At 30.7% G+C, this 21,216-nt stretch overlaps 2 protein-coding genes across 2 annotated transcripts in view; one reads left to right on the top strand and one right to left on the bottom strand.

Annotated features, from left to right (window-relative positions):
* The window catches only part of LOC149480186 (hemicentin-1-like), a 169,086-nt gene extending 159,009 nt beyond the window's left edge, over nucleotides 1-10,077 (top strand). The window contains exons 5-8 of the mRNA XM_089707284.1: nucleotides 2,843-2,884; nucleotides 6,883-7,000; nucleotides 7,903-8,090; nucleotides 9,379-10,077. Of these exons, the coding sequence (XP_089563410.1) occupies nucleotides 2,843-2,884; nucleotides 6,883-7,000; nucleotides 7,903-8,090; nucleotides 9,379-9,488 (458 nt within the window). The 3' untranslated portion in view covers nucleotides 9,489-10,077. The remainder of the gene's footprint in view (nucleotides 1-2,842; nucleotides 2,885-6,882; nucleotides 7,001-7,902; nucleotides 8,091-9,378) is intronic.
* An 8,754-nt stretch (nucleotides 10,078-18,831) lies between these two features.
* Nucleotides 18,832-21,216, bottom strand: part of LOC149480185 (uncharacterized) — a 31,567-nt gene continuing 29,182 nt past the window's right edge. The window contains exons 2-3 of the mRNA XM_089707663.1: nucleotides 20,093-20,163; nucleotides 18,832-19,765 (exon numbers count right to left, since the gene is read on the bottom strand). Of these exons, the coding sequence (XP_089563789.1) occupies nucleotides 18,987-19,765; nucleotides 20,093-20,163 (850 nt within the window). The 3' untranslated portion in view covers nucleotides 18,832-18,986. The remainder of the gene's footprint in view (nucleotides 19,766-20,092; nucleotides 20,164-21,216) is intronic.

The following is a 21,216-nucleotide window of genomic DNA, read 5'->3' as shown; positions in this document are numbered from 1 at the left end:
AATCTTACATTCGTCTCTCGTCATATTAGGGAGAAGCTAATGCTACAATACAAACTACGAGCTATACGTCTGCCCTTATGTCTGGGAAGACGCCAACAACGTGAAGGATCGCCAAATATCTTGAGAGTAATTTTTTAAATCTTATATCTGGTATATTCTGTTGTGATTTAGTGCTGAGATAAAATAATTTACGTGCAATGCATAGCGTATTAGCATAGCAATTTGTTCAGGCTTTGGTAATATATTGAACAAGTTATATGCTAATATGTGTTAAATTATGTGTTTATATGCAGATAGGTAAAAATTGAACTTTTTATGAAAATAAGGTATTAAATACACTAAAATATAAATTGTGTTAATATTAAGAATGCAAATATATCTCTCCCTGCCTGTTGCGTTGGCACGACTAAACCACAGTTACGATTTGGATTGTAATTAAAATAATTCAAGAACCAGAACCAGAAATAAGTTATCATTATTTTTCAAAAATCAACCAGCAGGTATGTATTTTTCATTTCATTCGAGACAAAAAATATCTCCTTTACCTTTATGGAATACACGCAAATATTATTTCAAACAGATAACGAAAAGTCGTTCTCATAATATTGAAAATATATGTTCATCGCTGTCAAAACCTCATTAATCCGTACCACGTGGATATGTTATATAACCAATATATATTCCATTCATCTCGCATTCATAAGCATCTTTGAAATCAGGGATTACTATTAAATGAGGTAACGATCAAAGGGCCGGAACATAGATGATAGATCTAAGTATTGGAGGTGGATGCCGCAAATCCTGAAGCTTTAAATCCGTGTTCTAATGTTGGTGATTTGATTAAATAGTTAGGACTCTAGTTGTAGAGATATTGAATATTTTTAAATTTCGAAAAATCGAAATGAAATGCTAAGTAAACCGTTGCCTATAAACGCTGTGATCGTACTTTTAAATAAAAATAACAGCTTTAATGTAAAATAAATAATATAGCCTCATAGCAAATAGCAGATAGCTAAATTACATTAGGAAATACAAAATAGATTCTGATTCTATCTAGGACACTATATCCTTGTTCTGAACAGTTTAAAATTAAGTAGAGCTGGCGTCAAAAGGGACTTGAATATTTTAGTTGTTCACAGAGTAAAAATTAACAAGCCTTTAAAATTACACGCCGCTGGAAGCCATTATGGTGTTAATGAATAGTTACTTATTTAATGTAATTAGAATGCGATATTATTTTTCGGTTGAAATTTTACGATTTTTTTCATTAGAAGGTGAATACTGTGTCTTGATTAGGTTAACATTTAAAAATATCCATCGCTGTACAACGCTGTACTATAGCTGAGGGGGTCTATTGCATACGTTGTGTTGTACGTAAAAAATACTCATAAAATTCGAGATGCATTTTTTTATATTAGGTAGATGAATTTTTGAAAATTCTAATCTATTAAACCTTATTTTATAAGTTGAGTAATAACACGCTTTAAAAAAAACGAAGAACATCTAAATATCAAATTCATACATGCAATATAATACAGAACTAAAAATATCAATAACCCAGTAAAATGTATCAACGAACTAACGAAAAATAAGTTATTATTCACAATCAGTTAGTAACATGACTCGACGGAAATATGAAATTGAAAGGCTTTTCCCATATCTGCGTAACATTCTAGTTTTTATCCGTAATTTGTGCGCGAATAATTTATAACCAGCCAGCGATACATCAGCGCTTCTCAAATTCTGCTCTTTGCCAATTACAGCGCTTGTTACGCTGAAAAATGGGACGACCTCAGCTAAATGCGCATATATATCATACGATATATAAGTTATGAGTTACATTATATGACGTCATTTCGCTCTTTATCGCGTTTCGGGTTGCGCCCCTCTTACTTAAGAAACAGTGTTATTTTCCTTACATTTTTCATGCTGAAACAAAAGTTATCGTTTCGTTATTTCGCGAGGTTGAAAAATACGTTCATATTGGTAAAGGTTTGGAAGCTTTTTACATTTAAAATTGCTACCGTGACGTAAAGTGTTTTTAAATTATGAGACTTCAAGCAGATATATTATGTTTCTAATTTTTTCTCCTCGAGCAAGCAAATGAGCATGCAGGTCGCCCGGTATTATTTTACCAATTTAACTAATACATATAAATCGTCCATGAGGCTCATTGTTTTTTTGGTAACATTGATATTAATTAAAAATATTGTGTCGGAAATTAACGTATATTTCTATCAACTAGGTACCTACTACATAATATATTGACTAACCAACATGGTAGTATGCAACAATATAAGGAGTGTATTTTTTGTGAAGCTTACGTGTAACTCGAAATTCATCGTAACAATCAAATCGGCTGAACCGATTTATATTAAATTTTAAAGATAGACACTTATAACGTGTAACTATAGGATTAGCATAATATTATTATAGTGTACTTTTAAACTCTATTCCATACGAGACAAGCGAGGGTGAGCGGCAAACAATTTAAATTCACACGCACCTAGATAATTATTAAAGACTCATATCCTTTTTTTCATATTCGAATCCCATATAGTGTTAGAAACACTTTTGTAATTATTACAAACGGTAACAACGAATATCGCTTACAAGATGGCGCATTTTTAATTATATTAAAAAAAACACCAATTCCGTATCAAAAGTAATGTGCACTCTGTCCCTTATTATATTGAAACTGCGTTGAACAGCGCATTCCGACAAGTTGGTCTTGTAAATATGAGTTAACTACTAGTTTGACAAAGTAGATCCCTTGAATATCGTAATTTATGCATGATCTCTAATAGTTGATCCCCTCCTAAGCTGTTGTCTTGCATTGCAGATGAGTCTTACACCCCCGCGCCCCAGACACCGCCCCGCTCAGGTACCAACATTCCTTAGTTTAAGAAGCGACTTCAAAATGGCGCTTGAAAGACGTATAGATATAAACTACGTATGGTTTATTTTGTTGTATATCTGAGTGATTAAAATATTAAAAAAATATAGTTTATAACATCTTAAAAACACGCTAAAGACAACTCATGAAATATGAAAATGATAACTGTTCAATGATTAAATTAAATCGGTCCGCTTAAAGGGCGTCAAAATCGAGTCTAAAGAAATCGCAAACATACAAACGTATAGGTGAAGAAATAAAAGTGTGTTCATGAAACAAGACTGCTTAGAAAGACTGCTTCCCATAATGAAGTAAAATAATATATAATAACATATTAATTGTATTGTATTTTTGTAACTGCTAAAAAAACAGCCGCGCTCTACAATTTGATTATCAAAATATTATTACAATAATAACGTATAATTACTTATTAAATTATTTATTCAGGCTAGTAACGTAGCTCGAATAATATTTAATAGATCCTCACGTCTTTCATAATTAATTTGACGAAAGCAGCGACGATAATTAATTTTTCTCCGTGTGTAATAATTGCGAAAAAACTAAACGTGATATTATCGTGAACGATTACCGATTATAATAAAATTAATTAAGTAATAATTGTGTTAGATTTAAAACTTATATGGCGGAACTGTAAAAGCATGGAAAAGCAAAGGTGAGGAGCATCAAAGTGTGACAATGACTGAAGATTATAATGCCAATTGAGATGAATTCTAGGGCAAATAAATTTAATGTACATTGTACAAGTTATCCAAATAATTATTTTTTTTTTATTTTGTCATTTTCAATATAGCATCGATGATACCTTAGTAATTAATACATTTCTATTAAAAATATTTTTAATTAGTATTAAAATATAGTATAATCAATAGAACTTCAAGCGCCATTAGATCGCTTCTTGGATGTCATTTATGTTTGCATGTTAATGTTTGTTTCAGTAGAGATCATGCTTATAAGTTATGAATTATATTGTAGGTATATTATCAAGTACGAAGAATTATTATGTACTAGTTTCCGCCCGCGACTCCGTCCGCGCGGATGTCGGTCTTCGCGTAGATGGTCTCATTTTGATTAACTCTGACAATGACAAATAAATATCTATTGGACCCAAATACGGCTAGGCCTATAATAATACGCAACGTGTGTTCGCGGTTCTACAGAACAACGTCTATGGATAAAACTGAAAAATTAATTTTAATTTTTTTTCTACGTATTTTTCCAGGATAAAAAGTATCCTATTTTACGCCCAGGATAATAAGGTATAATTATACCAAGTTTCCGTTAGTTTTCACGTGATGTCTTCACATACATACAGACAGACAGACAAAAAATTTTTTAATCACATATTTGGGTTTGGTATCGATCCAGTAACACCCTGCTATTTATTTTTTCAATATTTTCAATGTATAGAATTGACCCTTCTACAGATTTATTATATATAGAAGATAATAGATAATATAGGATAAAATTTAACACATCTTATATTAGGTTCGTTCACAAAACAATGTGCTATTATTGGATGAATGGTTAGCTAAAAAAATTTAGTAATTTTACATACTACCTACGATAAAAATATAATGAAGCACCCATAAGAGTGTGCGATTTCAAATAGGTACATTTATTTGTATGTCAGAAACAATTTAAAACCTTCATCATTTTAAATCTAATATTCTAATATTTCTAATAGGGTCAACCGGGGCAAATGCAACTATGGGGCTATGGCAACTAGTTATCATAACTAATTTATTAGAGTTGTTGTAATATATCGCCACCTATGATTCAATAACTCAACGACTAATAAATCTTACAAGTAATAGATGGTGCCACTACGATGAAAACTATTTGATTGATAGGCCATTGTGTCAAACCGCTATTTTGAAGTTGGTGTGCGTAAAAACAGGTGTCGAGTTTTACAGACAAAAAAATTGTTTAGGAGTGATTTTTTGCAGGTGTTTTTGATTGGACACGATTATCACAAGCCGTTAAGCATATTTCATTTATATTTTTAATGCGTTAGTTGACTCTATTTTGTGTTATTGATGCAGTTACAATTGCCTCATGAAAATTTCACTGTGGGGTTATTGCAACTGTGAGGTTAGTTACAATAGCCCCTTATATTTTTGTATGAAACTAAAAACACTAGTGATGTGACAGTGTCGATATTTTTATTATGTATCCTTCTTGGTAGTCAAAATATACTTTCTTTATGATTAATTAAAGAAGAACCATCGATTATTTCTTCGATATTATACCCAGAGACGGGTTCATAAGTAAAATTAAAATTAGATAAAGCGTGGTTAAAGACTATAAGTAACTAAAAACGATAGGTAGGATAGTTCTGTGATTGTTCAAGTAATTTTTAGTTAACGGTTGATTAACTAATAAACGTATTTTGTTTGGTTTACGTTTTTAACAATATTTAACACAAAGAATATTATTTGTTCTGACCAAAAACTAAAATTGACTTAGTAGGTAGTACACTGTAATTTTTTTTGTTGCGATTTAAAGTGGTAAATCAAAGTAGGTACATGAGATTTTCCTCTAAATAATGCGGCGCCATCTACGATCGCAACGTTATTGTATAGATAACGTTATTGTATATATATATAGAATAATAAAAATATATCGATGAATAAGTTTTTTGCATTCCCCACACTAATTCTCTAACAAATAGTTGCATTTGCCCCACATTTAGAAAAATAAGATTTTTCCTGAAAACTCGTCCTTGCTACACGGTAATCCAGTTCAAAGTCCTATGAATAACATGAAATCTCATAAATATATTCTATATTCGTTGTTTTATATGAAATAGAAGAAGAGCTATGGCAGTTAGTTGCATTTACCCCCGACTAGGGGTTAATGTAACTTTTTCTACCAATTTTAGGAAATATTCTCACTACCAGTTATTTATAAGACTACTGTATTGCTTGATTGGTTTAAAATAATCTTGAATAAATACAAAAAACAATAAATGGGTCAAATAAATGACCAAATATAAAAGGAGATAACTGCAACCGATCAAACTTGAGACTTGTTATTTTTTAGTTGCATTTGCCCCGGTTGACCCTATATATATTATAAAGGCGAAATTTTGTAAGGATGTATGGATGTATGGATGTTTGTTACTCTTTCACGTAAAAACTACTGAACCGATTACAATGAAATTTAGCACACATATAGAGGGTAACATGGATTAACACATAGGATAGTTTTTATCCCGGAAATCCCACGGGAACGGGAACTATGTGGGTTTTCCTTGTAAACGCGGGCGAAGCCGCGGGCGGAAATCTAGTTTATAAATAAATGTGCAAGCCTGCATTTAATTTATGACCGAATGGTACATAACCCATGGAAATTTTATGGTAAAAAGTACATAAGTATTCAATATAAATCGTCTAAAATAATATCCTACTTTGACCAAAGACTTATGTATGAATTTGAAATAACTATGCCATTCATCCTTGAAGTTATAAGGGTCTGACAGACTGACAGCTTCCGTCTGGAACAGGCCTTGAAAATTGTATTGCCTTGGTACAGCGTAATAACTACGATATGGGTTTTGAACTAGAAAATATTCTTATAGTTTGTAATGTTTTTAATATTTTGTAGTATCTATAGTAGTTTAATTATAAAACATAATATAATATGTCTTCGGTTAGGTGTAGTCAGAGATGAATCGAAACTCCTAGGTTTGGTAGGCAAAGAAAATGGACGACATAATCAAAATCTGACACTTTTATTTGATATCACTCTGTTAAGTGGTAATATATACCACTAAACTGATGAACCATAAAATCAAAACAATACTATCTCAACAAATAATGTTTCAAATATGTTACTCCAATTTAAATATGTACTTCTTAATAGCTACGGAACCCATCATACAGCAAGTTCTGTTTACACTTAGCTTTACATTAAAATAAATTTATGCCCTATTCCGTTACAATAAAGTATAATTTTGTCCACAGCGGCTGCGGCTACAATCTGGGGCTCTCAAGATGTATACGTGAAGAAAGGCAGCACGATATCATTGACGTGTTCTGTAAATGTGCATTCTTCGCCACCTTCAAGTGCGTCTGTGCTATGGTAAGATGGTCCTTATAGATAACTGCAATAAGATAGAAAATTACTTGCACGTTGCCATTTTTTTATCATCATCTACCGATACATGGGAGCCAAAAGAAAATGAATATTGTTTAATTGAATACATTGTCTTCGATTGTGAGGATGGTAGAGTTTTATTATTTACACGGAAGCACATTCCCTTCTCATTACAATACTTTAGAAAATTTTATGACTACCTATATTGGCGTCATTGATAACCAGTAGGTAATATATTATTACGATCATATTTTAAGAGGCTCCTCAAACAAAACATAAATAAAATTTTTATTTAGATAGATTCTAACATCATTATAATATGTAAGAATCGACCCAAATAAAAATTAGGAACTTTTCCTAGTTATATGAAAAACAATAAAAACTAGAAAACTTTTCATACTTCTCTGATTAATTTATTTAGATTAAATTAGATAAGCAAGATGTTTTCCCGGGAGATTGGTCGAGATGGATTACCTAAGCCAATTTGTATTTATAAACCGCTCTGAAAACCTTTATGACAAGGCTATATTGCTATGGGCTCTAAATTATAATTTATTAAATCCATTTTGCCACGTTGTTTTTTTGATTAATTTAAATTAATGGTTAGGAGTAAATTAGGTGCTGGTTAGACAATATTTTGTGAATTAAATGCTATACATATATTTATATATATTTTGTGCAAAAAATAAAATTATACGACAAATGTTGAGTATTATTACTCTTCCTAGTATATAGTTATTATTTAAGCTCACATACGCTTAAGAAGCTCTCGCGTTAAGAAATAGTATTAAAATTTCCATAAATTCCTACTCCAAAAAACAAAACCTTCCACAATCTCAACCTTCAAACTATATAATTATACCACATTAAAATCATCCCTTTCGCAGGTACCACGGCAACGCAGTGGTGGACTTCGACTCCCCCCGCGGCGGCATTAGCCTGGAGACAGAGAAGACGGAAGGCGGCACAACCAGCAAGCTGTTGGTCACTAAGGCTGCGCTGACGGACTCGGGGAATTACACCTGCGTTCCGAATAACGCGCACCCAGCCTCTGTGTCTGTACATGTTCTGAATGGTTAGTATTGTACATGCATTCATAATTATGTGCTTTTGTTTTGTTGAACGCGCTAATCATGTATACTTGGTTTATGAAGTTGGATTTGTTTGAACACGTTAATCTGAGAAACGATCGAATTGATATTATTGTGTATTATATATAATATATATTGTGTAGTATATATAATTTGTTTATCAATGAAAGGATAGGAAAAATGTAATTTAAAATACATTGACTGAATAGGAAGAAAGTGACAGTATTTAATAGCTACGTAAGGCGATTTATCATTATTTATTTATAAAATTTAATTCAGGTGACGGACAATAAATTTTATAGATCCATATAATAAATACCTTACAGACTAACATACATAATATAATAATTATTTATAATTAATTTGTGTAGTAGCTTACGATAGATGACATAATTTAGAGGCTATAGAGGCTTTATAATCTTAAAAGCTTTAGAAAACACGAACAGTATCGAATATTAATAAATAATCTCTATACCGATGCTACACTAGATCATATAAAAATAGTTCAAATAATTCGCACTCCAATCATTTATCTGATATACAACTACCACTAAAAATACATATATTTCAGTAATTACTACGTCCAAATAGTTGGCATTGTTCGAACGAACTCATTTCGTGCGACAATTTAACTAACAAATAAGGATAATGACTGCATGTCCGCAAATCTAATGCCAGAATGTAGCAGCAAATATGGCGAGATAATGTTAAACTGATACAATACGATTTGGCATGATAACAGGATCATAATAATATGTTAGTAGGCGAAGTTTTATTACGGATGATAATAAGTATATTTGTAAATATGATTTGAGAGTATTTAATTGGGAATTAAACAAAATTTAATGGGCCACTTCAAACTCAGTGAACTCGTAAAGTCTGTCTCAAGAGTCATTATTTTTTATTGTTTATAGAAATAAAAAGACTTCTACTTTACCAAATAATGATATCTTATATGATAGAATATTGCACAATAAATACTTCACTATTATTAGATGTATAATAAAAAGTGTTTATTCTCGAATTTCTTATCCCCTTATTTTGTCTTATTTTTGTCACACTGTCTTTATTAAGCAGTGCTCCGCTCCTGTTGGTCTTAGCTTATCTAACACCGAAATAATATTTAAAATCGGACCAGGAGTTCCCGAGATTAGCGCGTTCAAACAAACAAACTCTTCAGCTTTATACATAATAGATATTAGTATAGATATAACGAGACCCTCTACTCTGTTTTTATCAGACTTTATTGATAAAACCAATTAATTCTCACAGGTGAACACCCAGCCGCGATGCAGACGAGCAACCGCGCGTCATCCTACCTCACCTCCCAGCTGAGCTGCGCCCTCCTCACCTACCTCCTCTCCTCCATGGCCTGCAGATGATCACTCCACGAACAGCTGTGATGAGATGGAACGGTTGTTGTCTTTGTGTTGTGTACATGTTCTGATGTCTTTGGCAAGGCAAATGTACATGTGTCTATGGTCTACACGTACATAATATGTAAATTGAAATATTTGATTTGTTTATAAAATTGATTAAAATACAAGCAAAGATCTGTGCTACACTAACACGAGTATGTATTTGTGTCCATCGAAATGTTGAAATTCTTGTTATAAACACGTTGTATGTATATTGTATACATAGAGCGACTAATGTAAGTTCGTTCATTTCGTTTTTATTATTTAGTAAATTTCATACAGAAATGTATGTTACCTACTTAAAAATACACATTCTAGAGATTTTATTTAAAATGTTTTCGTTATTTTTATCGTTATTTTGTTAGGATATTTTCAATTTGAATAGTTAACAAGTTTTATAATTTGCCACCAACAATTGTTTCATCTCAATCTCCAAAGAGATTTAACTAGTATAATATTTGAAGCGTTAGTAAAATTATTAAGAAATAAGATCTCAAACTTTAAACATCCAATCCTCTTATTTTCATTTTCACGAAACAGTAATTTAATTTCTCAATATTTTAAACATTTAAAAGCCGCGTATAACGAGATTGTTTTTATTAAATTGTCTTGTTTAAAAAACAAGCTTATTTTGGTTAATATCATTTATGAAATGATAATTTATAAAAATACTATCACAAAACTTGAAGCAGAATATAAACATCAATTTAAAACTTATAAGAGGATTGGATGTTGTTTCTAGATTAAGTGTTAAAGACGTAGTTACAAAAAGGTTATCTGAAGATCCAGTCTCAACAGTATTAAATTAAAAATATGGATTATCAAAGGTTTAAATTTTCTTTGTAACTACGTCTACCGATATGAAGGTATTGTTAAATCTATTATATAATTATATGCTTATGAACATTAATTTGTGTAACGACTTTAAGTACTGCAAATATGTGATATTATTTTACATAATCAAATAATAATAAACGGACAGATTGAGTGACAAATGTTGTCGTTTATTTCAGTTTTATAAATGATAATTAATGAAAGTATAGATACTTCCATATCTAAATATTTTATTTTATTATTAGAGAAATATTGAATAATTCATTATTGGATTTAATTGAAAAATTTGTTTATTAATTTTTAAACAAACATTTATCACGCAATCTGTAATAATTTAAAGCTAATCTATACGTAATATTATACTACGAATAAATAAACTATTCATACCTATTCCTAGATTATGTAATTAATATCTAGAGTTAAAAAACCTAAATAAATAATATTTCGTACAGAATAGCTAAGCCTACAATCTACTTTCCATTACGAATTTGCAAGAGTGTAAATTACCAATTTGTAAATAAGGTAATACGTAAACATAGAAATAACGCGATGTACATAGTCGAATTATTGTAAATAATTACTATGAGTTAGTAGTTGCCGATCCATCGGACTTGAGATGTTTATTTGTTCTTAGAACATTCTAGTCAAATTTAAAGAAGACCCCTTTTCAAGTACTATGCTATATACGTACAAAATAACTGCCTACATATTATTATAATATTGAATTGTTCATAATTTTTTTTTATTTGTTTCCACTATCTATACGTATTTTCTTCGATTGTATTAAAAAGCATCCAATTTTAATTCGATGAAAACAACGATTGTAACAGATTCTATGTTATATTCACCGTTATTTCGTGGAGTTATTATTGAAAATTGTTTGTAATATAAAAAAGTTTGGAAAATCCAAAAGTGCACGACTCATAATGCTCATTTAATTATGAAATATAAAAAAAAAAAAACTTATTGTAGTTTTCGTTTTTTATTAATTGCAATTAAACGACACTGAATTAATTAATCATTCGCATTCAGTGACCTACAATCGTCGATTAGAATATTTAAAAAAAAAATTAACTCAAATGATGGATTTTTTCACAAGTTATAGTGTTTTCAGGTTTCACACATGATGGACAGGAAAATTTTTTGACCTATTTCGGTGTTTTTTTCCAATTCTATTGAAGTAAATCAATTTTTAAAAAGTATGGGATTAATCTCCATTAAATTATCTCGACAATAGTATGCAAAATATCTTGATTTCGTGAACTAACAAGGCTATAATAATAAGAATAGCTGCAAAAATGAGGCGAAAAAAATTTTTCGATCGTAAAGCACTCTCTGATGCTTCGCATCATGAGTCGTGCAATTTCCAACAGCAAATGAAATAAGTTCAAAATCTAAATCTAAATCACATCTCTTAAAATCAACAATATCGAATCTACGCCATTAATAATACTAACTACTAAACAATAGAAGCCGATAATTAAAATCTTAATTTCTTACCCAGTAAAATCTAAAAATACAATTTGTGTATAAAGTATTGACTATGTACCAAGGTATAGAAAGTACTAACAAAGAAAGAAAGCAGGATAAAATTGCAGAGCGCGAGTCAAACTGTTCTTGCACTATGTCACCCATTGTTTTGAACCCAGACAAAGCCGGGGGACAAAAGAGCAACAATGTGACCAACTCGCAAAGATTTCTCATTAAAACAAAGCTTCGTCAACACTGGAGATAAACAAATTTTAATTTTTACATTGATTGTACTTGAGACGTAGAATTTTGAAATACTGATTGTTAAACTGCACCCAATTATGATGTGTATATTAATTTTTGTTTCCAAAATAGTATTGTATAAATTCATTTAGTTTCATTTTATGTAAGATGGATATTCCCGTAACTAACAAGGTAATAGTCGAAAAAGTTTACAAAATATGTCGTTCGCTGTTTAATGTATCGTAAGATGTAAACGATAAATGAGATGGGAAATTAAATGAAGAGATTATACTTGATATTAACTAAGTTTAACGAAAAGAGGTCTTCGTGATAATTAGGAATTAATGACAAATAAATTAAATTATTATTAAAATTCTAACGACTGTTTTCATAATTATTAAATCATTTATTTAACATTCCATATTTTCAATTTGCGCTTTATGTTATGAAAAATTAATATCATGCGATTATCTTAATTTTTATTGATAAATATAATTGAGAAATAATCTATTATACATACAAAATATATACTAATCAAATCATGTATCACACGATATTTGTAAAATAATTATTAAATTCATTACAATTTTACTTATAACTTTTACAAAACGGCTGACTTATCGCTAACAAGATTTTCTGCCTCAAGTAATATTGTTGCAAAATTCATACAATTTCCCATTTACTTTAAGAAAAGTCAAAGTGAAATGGGATTATAAGTGTCACACAGTTCTAACTCAGCGGTAACGTGTGCTACGTGATACGTGGTATTGCTACGCAGTGCTACGGGACAGCTACGCGATGTAGCATGTTCTACGATAATGATAACTACGTGTAGCTGTAATTCAGTTATTAATGTTGTTGTATTTATGTGTTCATTGTAGAGTATATATTATTATAACTTTATATGTAATAAAAATTATATTTAGAAGATGTTTCTCAAGCACATTATTTTTTCATTGTTACATATTTTGATGTAAAATAACATTGTCGTCATGAAAAATAATTTCATACGTTCAAAATGAAATAAGATGACAGAATACGGTGTTATTTATTTTTCTGATTGTATCTATTATGTATATAGGTACATTAAGTTGTAATATTATTCTTAATTTTATAAGTTCGAATGAATATAATATAACTTATATTGTTTTTTGGTTTGAATGTATTGTAGCTTCATTAAAATTGTATCAAAATTATCATGCAATAATACATAAAGCACAAATTGAAAATCAGTAAAATCTCTTCCCCTAAATCTTGTAAAGTAGTATAAATCTAACATAGTACAGTAGATGATTATACCTAGCTATGTTCCTTAACAAGTAGCAAGTTAACAATTGTTTATACGTAAATACGTTTTTTAAGCAAACGTTGCTCGGGTTATTTTCTTTTGTATTTTGTAAATATTGTAACGAAAGACGGAGGTATTATAAAATAAACATATGAAAATCTTATGGCCTTTTATTTGAAGCTACCCTACTAATATTATAAATGCGAAAGTTTGTGAGGATGTGTGTGTGTGTTTGTTACTCTTTCACGCAAATGGAAGCAAAGGAAATTAAAATTTAGCACACATATAGAGGGTAACTTGGATTAACACATAGGATAGATTTTATCCGGGAAACCCCACGGGAACGGGAACTATGCGGGTTTTTCTTTGAAAACGCGGGCGAAGCTGCGGGTGAAAGCTAGTTTCCCATATTTAAGAACTTATAGAATAAAGGAGATATGATATAAAGATAATGTTAGGGTGTGTTATTGTTGATTTGTTCTATTAATAAAATAGTTTGTATTATGTTGATTAATTTTAAACTTATTTTTTAATGCTGTTGTTACGCATAAAAACATTGATAATAATGTATATAGTCGATTTAAATTCATTAGTATGCAAATTATCTTATAAACATTAAAGTCTGGCTATGTTTTTATTTTACGCTGTCTCTAAACGGCTGAACCAATTTTGATGCGATCTGAGGTCATACTGCAGCTAATTTCTTAAGCAATAAACAAATACATTATTAATTACATCAATAATCAAAAAATAATAATATAACAAACTGAAGTGTGGAGGTAGAGCAATAAAAAATATGCATAAGTAATATTTCTAAAGCAAGTATAAAATAAAAATATTAAACGAATTCGATTTAAGAGGAAATTTATAGTGACCCGTTTGTAAGGAAAATCATAATGAAAAAAAGTACACACAAGGACAGGGAAATGGAAGGTTAAGGTACAGTAGAGGTTTAAGTATTATATTAATTCTATAATAAATTAAATTACCATCTGGGTTAATGTTAGAAAAAAATTGACTACACGTTTAACTTAAATTAGTAAAATAGAATAAAGATGAGTAAAATTTGAGAAAAACGAAATAAATATTGTCTCCTGAATATTTCTCTCTTCCTTATCATATATTTCTATCTAAGTACAATTATTAGCTATTAGAGGCGACGTAATATAAAAATTGAGTGCGCACCAATCATGAGAAGCATATTAAAGCGAATATTACAAACGTTCACAATAATTTCTTTCATAAAACCCGTACGAGCTCAATTTCAATTTGGAGAAATGCGAATTCGAAAAACCCACACATGAAAGCAAAATTCGCGCCATAATTACTTCGCTTTGAGGAAAAAATGTATTCCTTGCCCTCCGAGATAATGGTATATAAATTTGATAACGAAAAAGGCGTCGCAAATATGAAGAAAAATAAATACCTATATTAAGAATGTAGGCGTTTTGATTTCGATCTGACTGAAAGGGACTTAAGCGGTAACAAATCTCTTCGCACAAACAGCAATCATTGAAAATGATATTTGGTAATCCTTTAAGTATATTTGCTTGAGATCTAAGAGTATCAAATACTTTCAGCGGCGTTGAAATTGCGGATTTTATGCCGAAAATACTTTGGAATCCTCTTTATAACGTGATTAATATTTGAACAACAAAGCATTACGGAAATTAAAAAAGTTGCTTACCGTTCCATTACGCATGTATATTGTGTTCTCCAAAAGATAGAGGTGCATGTTATTGTATTATAAAAGTCGTAAATTTGTGTATATTACGTTGATCTTCCACTTTGAATTATTTGATTGTTGTTTGATTTTTACTTAATCTGACTTTACATATCTTTTTAAACTCATATAAGTCGACACGGGTATTTTAAACTGAATTTGAAGGATATTGAAAAACAATTGTGTGAGCATGTAAAATCTGCAGTATTTATTACAAATATAAATATTTCACCCACGTAAATACCTCACGATGATAATGTAAGTATAACGCGCGAGTAAATCCGCGGCTTAAGCCTAGTTCACATAAACAGTATTCCAAGTTAATGACCTCGAAAATCTGCAGCCACGAGCGCTTATCTTGGAGCCATCAACGGATTCGCGAAACAATTTTCGATTCCTTGCCGAAAACGCGACATCATCACGGGAAATCTTTTTTCTTATTTTATTACGTATACTGTGTGCACGCGGGCCCGCTTATGGTTCTTAAATTGCTTTCATGTTTAAGGGTAAGCGATGTATGTACATGTTTTTTTATTCAAATTGTTTAATGGCGGCCCGTCTCTGTATGGGTAAATGCTTGCCGTTTTGTGTTTTCTCAATTAAGTACTGTTACGTTTTATTAAATATACTGCTTGTGTTATGTGTTTTATTTTAGTTGACCTTTAGAACGATAGAATTTTTTATGGCTGATGCTAGGAGAAACAACTTAGCTCCTTGTCCTTATGATTACGGATTATTTCAATTTTTCCCTCTGTAGCCATTAATGCAACGCTACAATAAGTAGACATTTTTTTTATTTTTACATATTTTAATGTAACTAATTAACATGTATAACCCATAATATTATGTCCGAATTGATTTTAAAATATTCAGTCGTGTTTTTGTTTTAAACTTTTATGATAAAGCATAAATTTAAAGACGATTTTTTTTTTTTTTTTATAACAGCGGAGATCATTTAAATTTGTAAAGCCATTTTTTTTTCTTAAATATTTAAAGAAAGGTGAATAGCAATATATATAATAATATATAATAATCAAGTCATTTCGTTCGTAAAATGAAAAAAAATATTACATAACTTACTTATATCATTAACAGTATTTTATCTGCGCTTGGTTTAATTCTTTTTTTGTCACTGTCATTATCATTACCTACATTCTACATAATATATTTTAAAGCTTCTATGAAAAGTATTCATAAAAATAAATAATTTAATTCTAAGGGCTTACGTACTTCGTCGTGTCACTTAGCACATACATAAATAACCCACCGAACTTTCAGTTAGACGCGTATAGCTCCGCAATATTCCCCATTCCTATCCATCAATGAATATTTCCACAGCATGTACACTTCCCTTGATATTTACTCACACAGGATACATTAAAATTCATGCCCGATGCGCATACGAATCATAGGGAGGGATCCGCCAACTTTTCGTTTGGCGTTTTCATTTTTACCGCGTTTCATAACACACACACAAACATAGACATACACCTATATATTATACACGTACACTCATATTGGTTGTGGGGACAATTTTTTTGTATTTCCTGCGGTGTTACGAAGGTGTTCTATGTTTATTAAGAGTTGTTTCCGCCTTACGATAGCTATATTGCATATTACGTGCATAAGATGTTGTGTAATATATGGATGTTGAAATGGCTATGATATTATCTCAATCACTAGAGGTTGTGAATTACAGGTAAATAATGTTATTGGATACGTATCGTTTCATAAGGATCGAACCCGAGACTTCTTACCTACAAAACTTACAAAACAAACCATTTATTATTATTAATTTCAGTACAACGATTCATTTGAAGCCTTGTTTCATAATAAATAAAAATAACTATTAGAACTCGAACTTGTTGAGAAGTCTTTCAAAACTGGATATTTTCTTCGAACGAATGAATAGAATATGTCTGAGATCTAATTTAAGACCCGAAAGTTTTAGGATAGAGATGAGTTTCTGCTTATTTATCTTTTTGTAAATAGTAGATCTAAAAGTTTTCAATAAAAGGTCTTAAATAATTTTTGTACAGCGTAATTAGATGCTATATGAAATGAGATTTTCTTAATTGTTCAAAAATTACTATAAATATTTAATGGCCATAACGTGAATTCCCGTGTCCCCAAGTGGGGTAAGGGGCAGATGCATACATCTGTTTCACTGATCGATTTTCTTTAGAGACAAGTAGGTGCATTCTGTATCCTGTTAGACCGAGACATTTTTTTTCTTCGTCTCCACCGGGAATCGAATCCAGGATCCCTTGATTCTACGGTCACGTATTAACCATTGTACCAAGGAGGCCGTGGCGGATGGCGGGCTAAAACATACCTGTTAGAAAAATAAATTATTCATAAGGTATCACGAGTATTATAGTTACCTGATATGCCATATTATCATTTCAATTACATATTCAGTAGAGATTCTCATTCAGAACCACATACACGAGACCAGCGACGAGGGAGTTGAACCTTTGACATTGTCAACATTGACAAGTAAGCTTCTCACAGTTGATGATATTTTTAATACATTCATGCTTTAAAATCGATGATATTTTTTTACAAGATCGTCTATTATTTTCAGTAAACTGTATCATAATTTCGGAAATGATCGAAATTCATCAAAATTTGCCTAATAGATTTGTTGAGGCTGAGTAACAAACATCCTTGTAACTATCTAAACTTCGAAATTTTTACACCTAAAATAAGCGGGATTTCTAGTGACACAGCATAAATTCGCTTTTGCTAACGTTTCCGCTTCGCTTATCACCAAGCCACAAGCATACATAATATAGCTTCTGCAAAAGCCTCAGAATGTTCTTGGAAAGAAATTCTATATTTAAATTATACGACTCGTCTAACGATGAGATTTAAGTTTCACAAAGAAAACTTTTCAGTCTCTCTTGTATATAGAATGTGTTCTTGAAATTTATTCGCAACTCACATTAGAAATTTTAATGTTTTATATATTGCGTTTTATTTGACAGCTTCCTTGAAATAGCAGCTCGTGTATTGAGAATTCTTCTGTTGAACACAATATAAAATATAAGTATGCTTCAGTATACTGTTTTATAAAATACTATTATTAAAATAAAAGGACTTTTAATAACGTTTTAACCCTATACTTGGCAAGAAATTTTTATTTTTATTTTTGAAAAAAAAACTTATTTAATATGTTTGTATGTGGCTATAGAAGGGGTAAAAAATAATAAAAAAATTTTAATGTCAGTAAATTGTCATTTATTGAGTGTAACATATTAGATACATTGCCAAGCCCTTAACAATCAACACTATAAAATCTTTGTATCTAATTTGCTACAATGCCAACTTTTCAGTGCCAAACAAATCAGTTTTTTTAATAAAATACTTGTAACAAAACAAAACTTAAAATGTCAATATTCTTCGTAAAATAACAAAAAATCCATACTAATATTATAAATGCGAAAGTAACTCTGTCTGTCTGTCTGTTACTCAATCACGCCTAAACTACTGAACCAATTTGCATGAAATTTGGTACGGTGATATTTTGATACCCGAGAAAGGACATAGGCTACCTTTTATTGCGAAATATGTACCACGGGCGAAGCCGCGGCGGACCTCTAGTAAAATATAAAATTATTATGTTCTTCTACAGACATATAAAATTAGAATAATAATTAACAGCCTTAGTACTTATGTTATTAATAAAGTAAAGTAAATCTTAATGATTAGTAAATTGAGATCAATCAATACAATAAAGTAAAAAATCAGTCTCACAATCGTCTTTCAAATTGTCATTAAAATGCAAGTGACGCCTCAGTAATTGGAACTTCTTCAGGGTCATTATATCAGCTACTTTGTTGCTTCGCGTATGTTTAGCCCAATAATCTGTATAAGCTGGTAATTTATGAATACCCATATATTATACAAGAATTGCCAGAAAATCTTTGATATCATTTTCTGTAACATTTATTGAATGACCCTTTAATTGTGTGCTATATAAATTTGTTTGTTGCACTATGAGAGAAATTATTTTATCAGAAAAGAACATGCCGAAATATTCAATTGGACTTTTCTCTTCACTTGGCTCAAACACGATTTCATCTACTTCTGCACAACCAGTAAATTTGAACCGATCCCATTTAGGTGTTAACCTTTTAGGTGGTATTGCTTTGCGTTTTACTGTGACAAGTTTAGGTCTCTTTGAACGAGTAGACGTTGAAGGAAAATTTGCAAATAATGGCGACGTTGGTGGTGACTGATGATGCCGCTTCAAGTTACTAACTCGCGGTGAAGTTAATTGTGAGGGTGCAGCTAGTACAGATGGCGATGAAGGTGACGGTATCGGACACGAAGATCTGGTCTCAGTTACTAATGGATTAGGCGATAAAATTGATGGCGAACAAGGATTAATCAATGGTGACTGAATTGAATGTTGACTGTATGCTTGTACTAAAGACTTTGAAGCAACTATTTCATTGACCTCAATATCGTCATCTGAGAGAAGATTTAGGTTTTCTATTGAAGATGGCAATGATGGAGGTGGCGAACTGCTATCAGAGTAAGGAAGGCGGGAGAAATATTGAACTTCGTCCTCAGAAGTATCATTTCGACCAAATCTGATTTTGCTCCCGGTTTTGGAACAAGAGCTACGACTTGCCGAGCTCTTCTTTGTTGTTGCGTGTTTAAGTGGGAAATTACCTGTAAAAAAATAATAATTTTCATACATAATGACTACATTTTGGCCCCTTGGCTATAATCGATTTGGAAAACAAAACGAAATAGTACATCTCTACAAATCTGGCAATGTCACATATTTGATACACAGCTAAAAATATGTAGAATGTTCGCTATCTAGCAATGTATCATATTTGCTACACTTGAAAAATAATGAAGATTACATGCACTAATAATTTATTTAGGTATTGGAAAATAACGTTAGTAGTTAGAATATATAACAAGCTTTTTAAATTAGATTAGTTTTGAAAACAATTTTAACAAAATATAATAAATAATCTATAATCTTACTTTGCGATGCGTAGACGCATTCGATCGGTCCACCATCTTGCGCTCTACTGACGATTTTAGTAATGCAAGCACTTCAAAAGTGTTTATTTTTTGAGCATAAATATATTTTGTACCATATTAAATAATAAAAGTAAAAAAAAAACGTTAGATAAATTCTCGGGATTTTTTTAAAGTTGAATGTATCAAATTGTACACAGTACCAAGAATAGGGTTAACAAAAAATTGTCCAAACTTTATAATACTTGACTTACTTACCAAAAACTATAAAAACAAAATTTGTAGCACATATGCAAAAGTTTTACATGTACAACTTTCGAGTTAACGACTTTTCGATAAAGTTACTAAAACATTAGAAAGTTCTAGAAGTTATAAACTTTAGAAATTAGCACTTTGCATAATTATAGCGGTTGATAACATCGACCCTATATAATAAGGGCCCAAGACGAGTGCCTTGCGTGACTCCGGATACAAATGAAGTATTGAAAGGGCTCATTAACCTGAACTTTTAAACAAGTGCTAAGTGTTGTTTTCGTTGTCTTTTAAAGGCCTTGAAATATAGGTGATAAATATATTATGAGTAGAATAATAATCTTAGTAAGTACAACAATACTACGAATCTGGAATTCCTTAGTGCCTGTTTTCATTTTTTTATGTTAACGTAAAATATTATTTGATATTCATTACAACATTAGCAACATTGTACCTTTTAGTCACTTTACTTATTACAAAAATAAAACATTTAAATCCCAATAAAACCGTCATCCACTGATGTTCCGATCACGGGACAATAAAAATACAGGCATTAACGTCCCTAACACGTACATCATAAAGATTATTATCGCATGGGACATATAATGGGCCAATCACGACTCTTTTATCGCTGCTATAAAGCAGATATTAAATATGTATGTTACAATACTGCTTCATTTCAGTCGAATAAAACCTTTATTGTATTACAGAAAGGTTGATTATGAAATTTTTAAAACGTGCTTTTTCGTTGAGCGATATCAACGATACTGGTCATGTGATTAATAATAGATTTTAGTTAATGGTTTGGAATAACGAAGAAGTAAATTGTGCAGCAATATCTGTATTTTTTCTAACAGAGATAAGTGTCAAATAAT

The sequence above is a fragment of the Colias philodice genome, chromosome 19 (genome assembly GCF_061535455.1).
Source record: "Colias philodice isolate Cphi_HAF_F1 chromosome 19, ilColPhil1 Martin Lab GWU primary, whole genome shotgun sequence".
Classification (NCBI taxonomy): Eukaryota; Metazoa; Arthropoda; class Insecta; order Lepidoptera; family Pieridae; genus Colias; species Colias philodice.
Note: the sequence above shows the minus strand (reverse complement) of the source record. Positions and strands in the feature narration are given on the sequence as shown.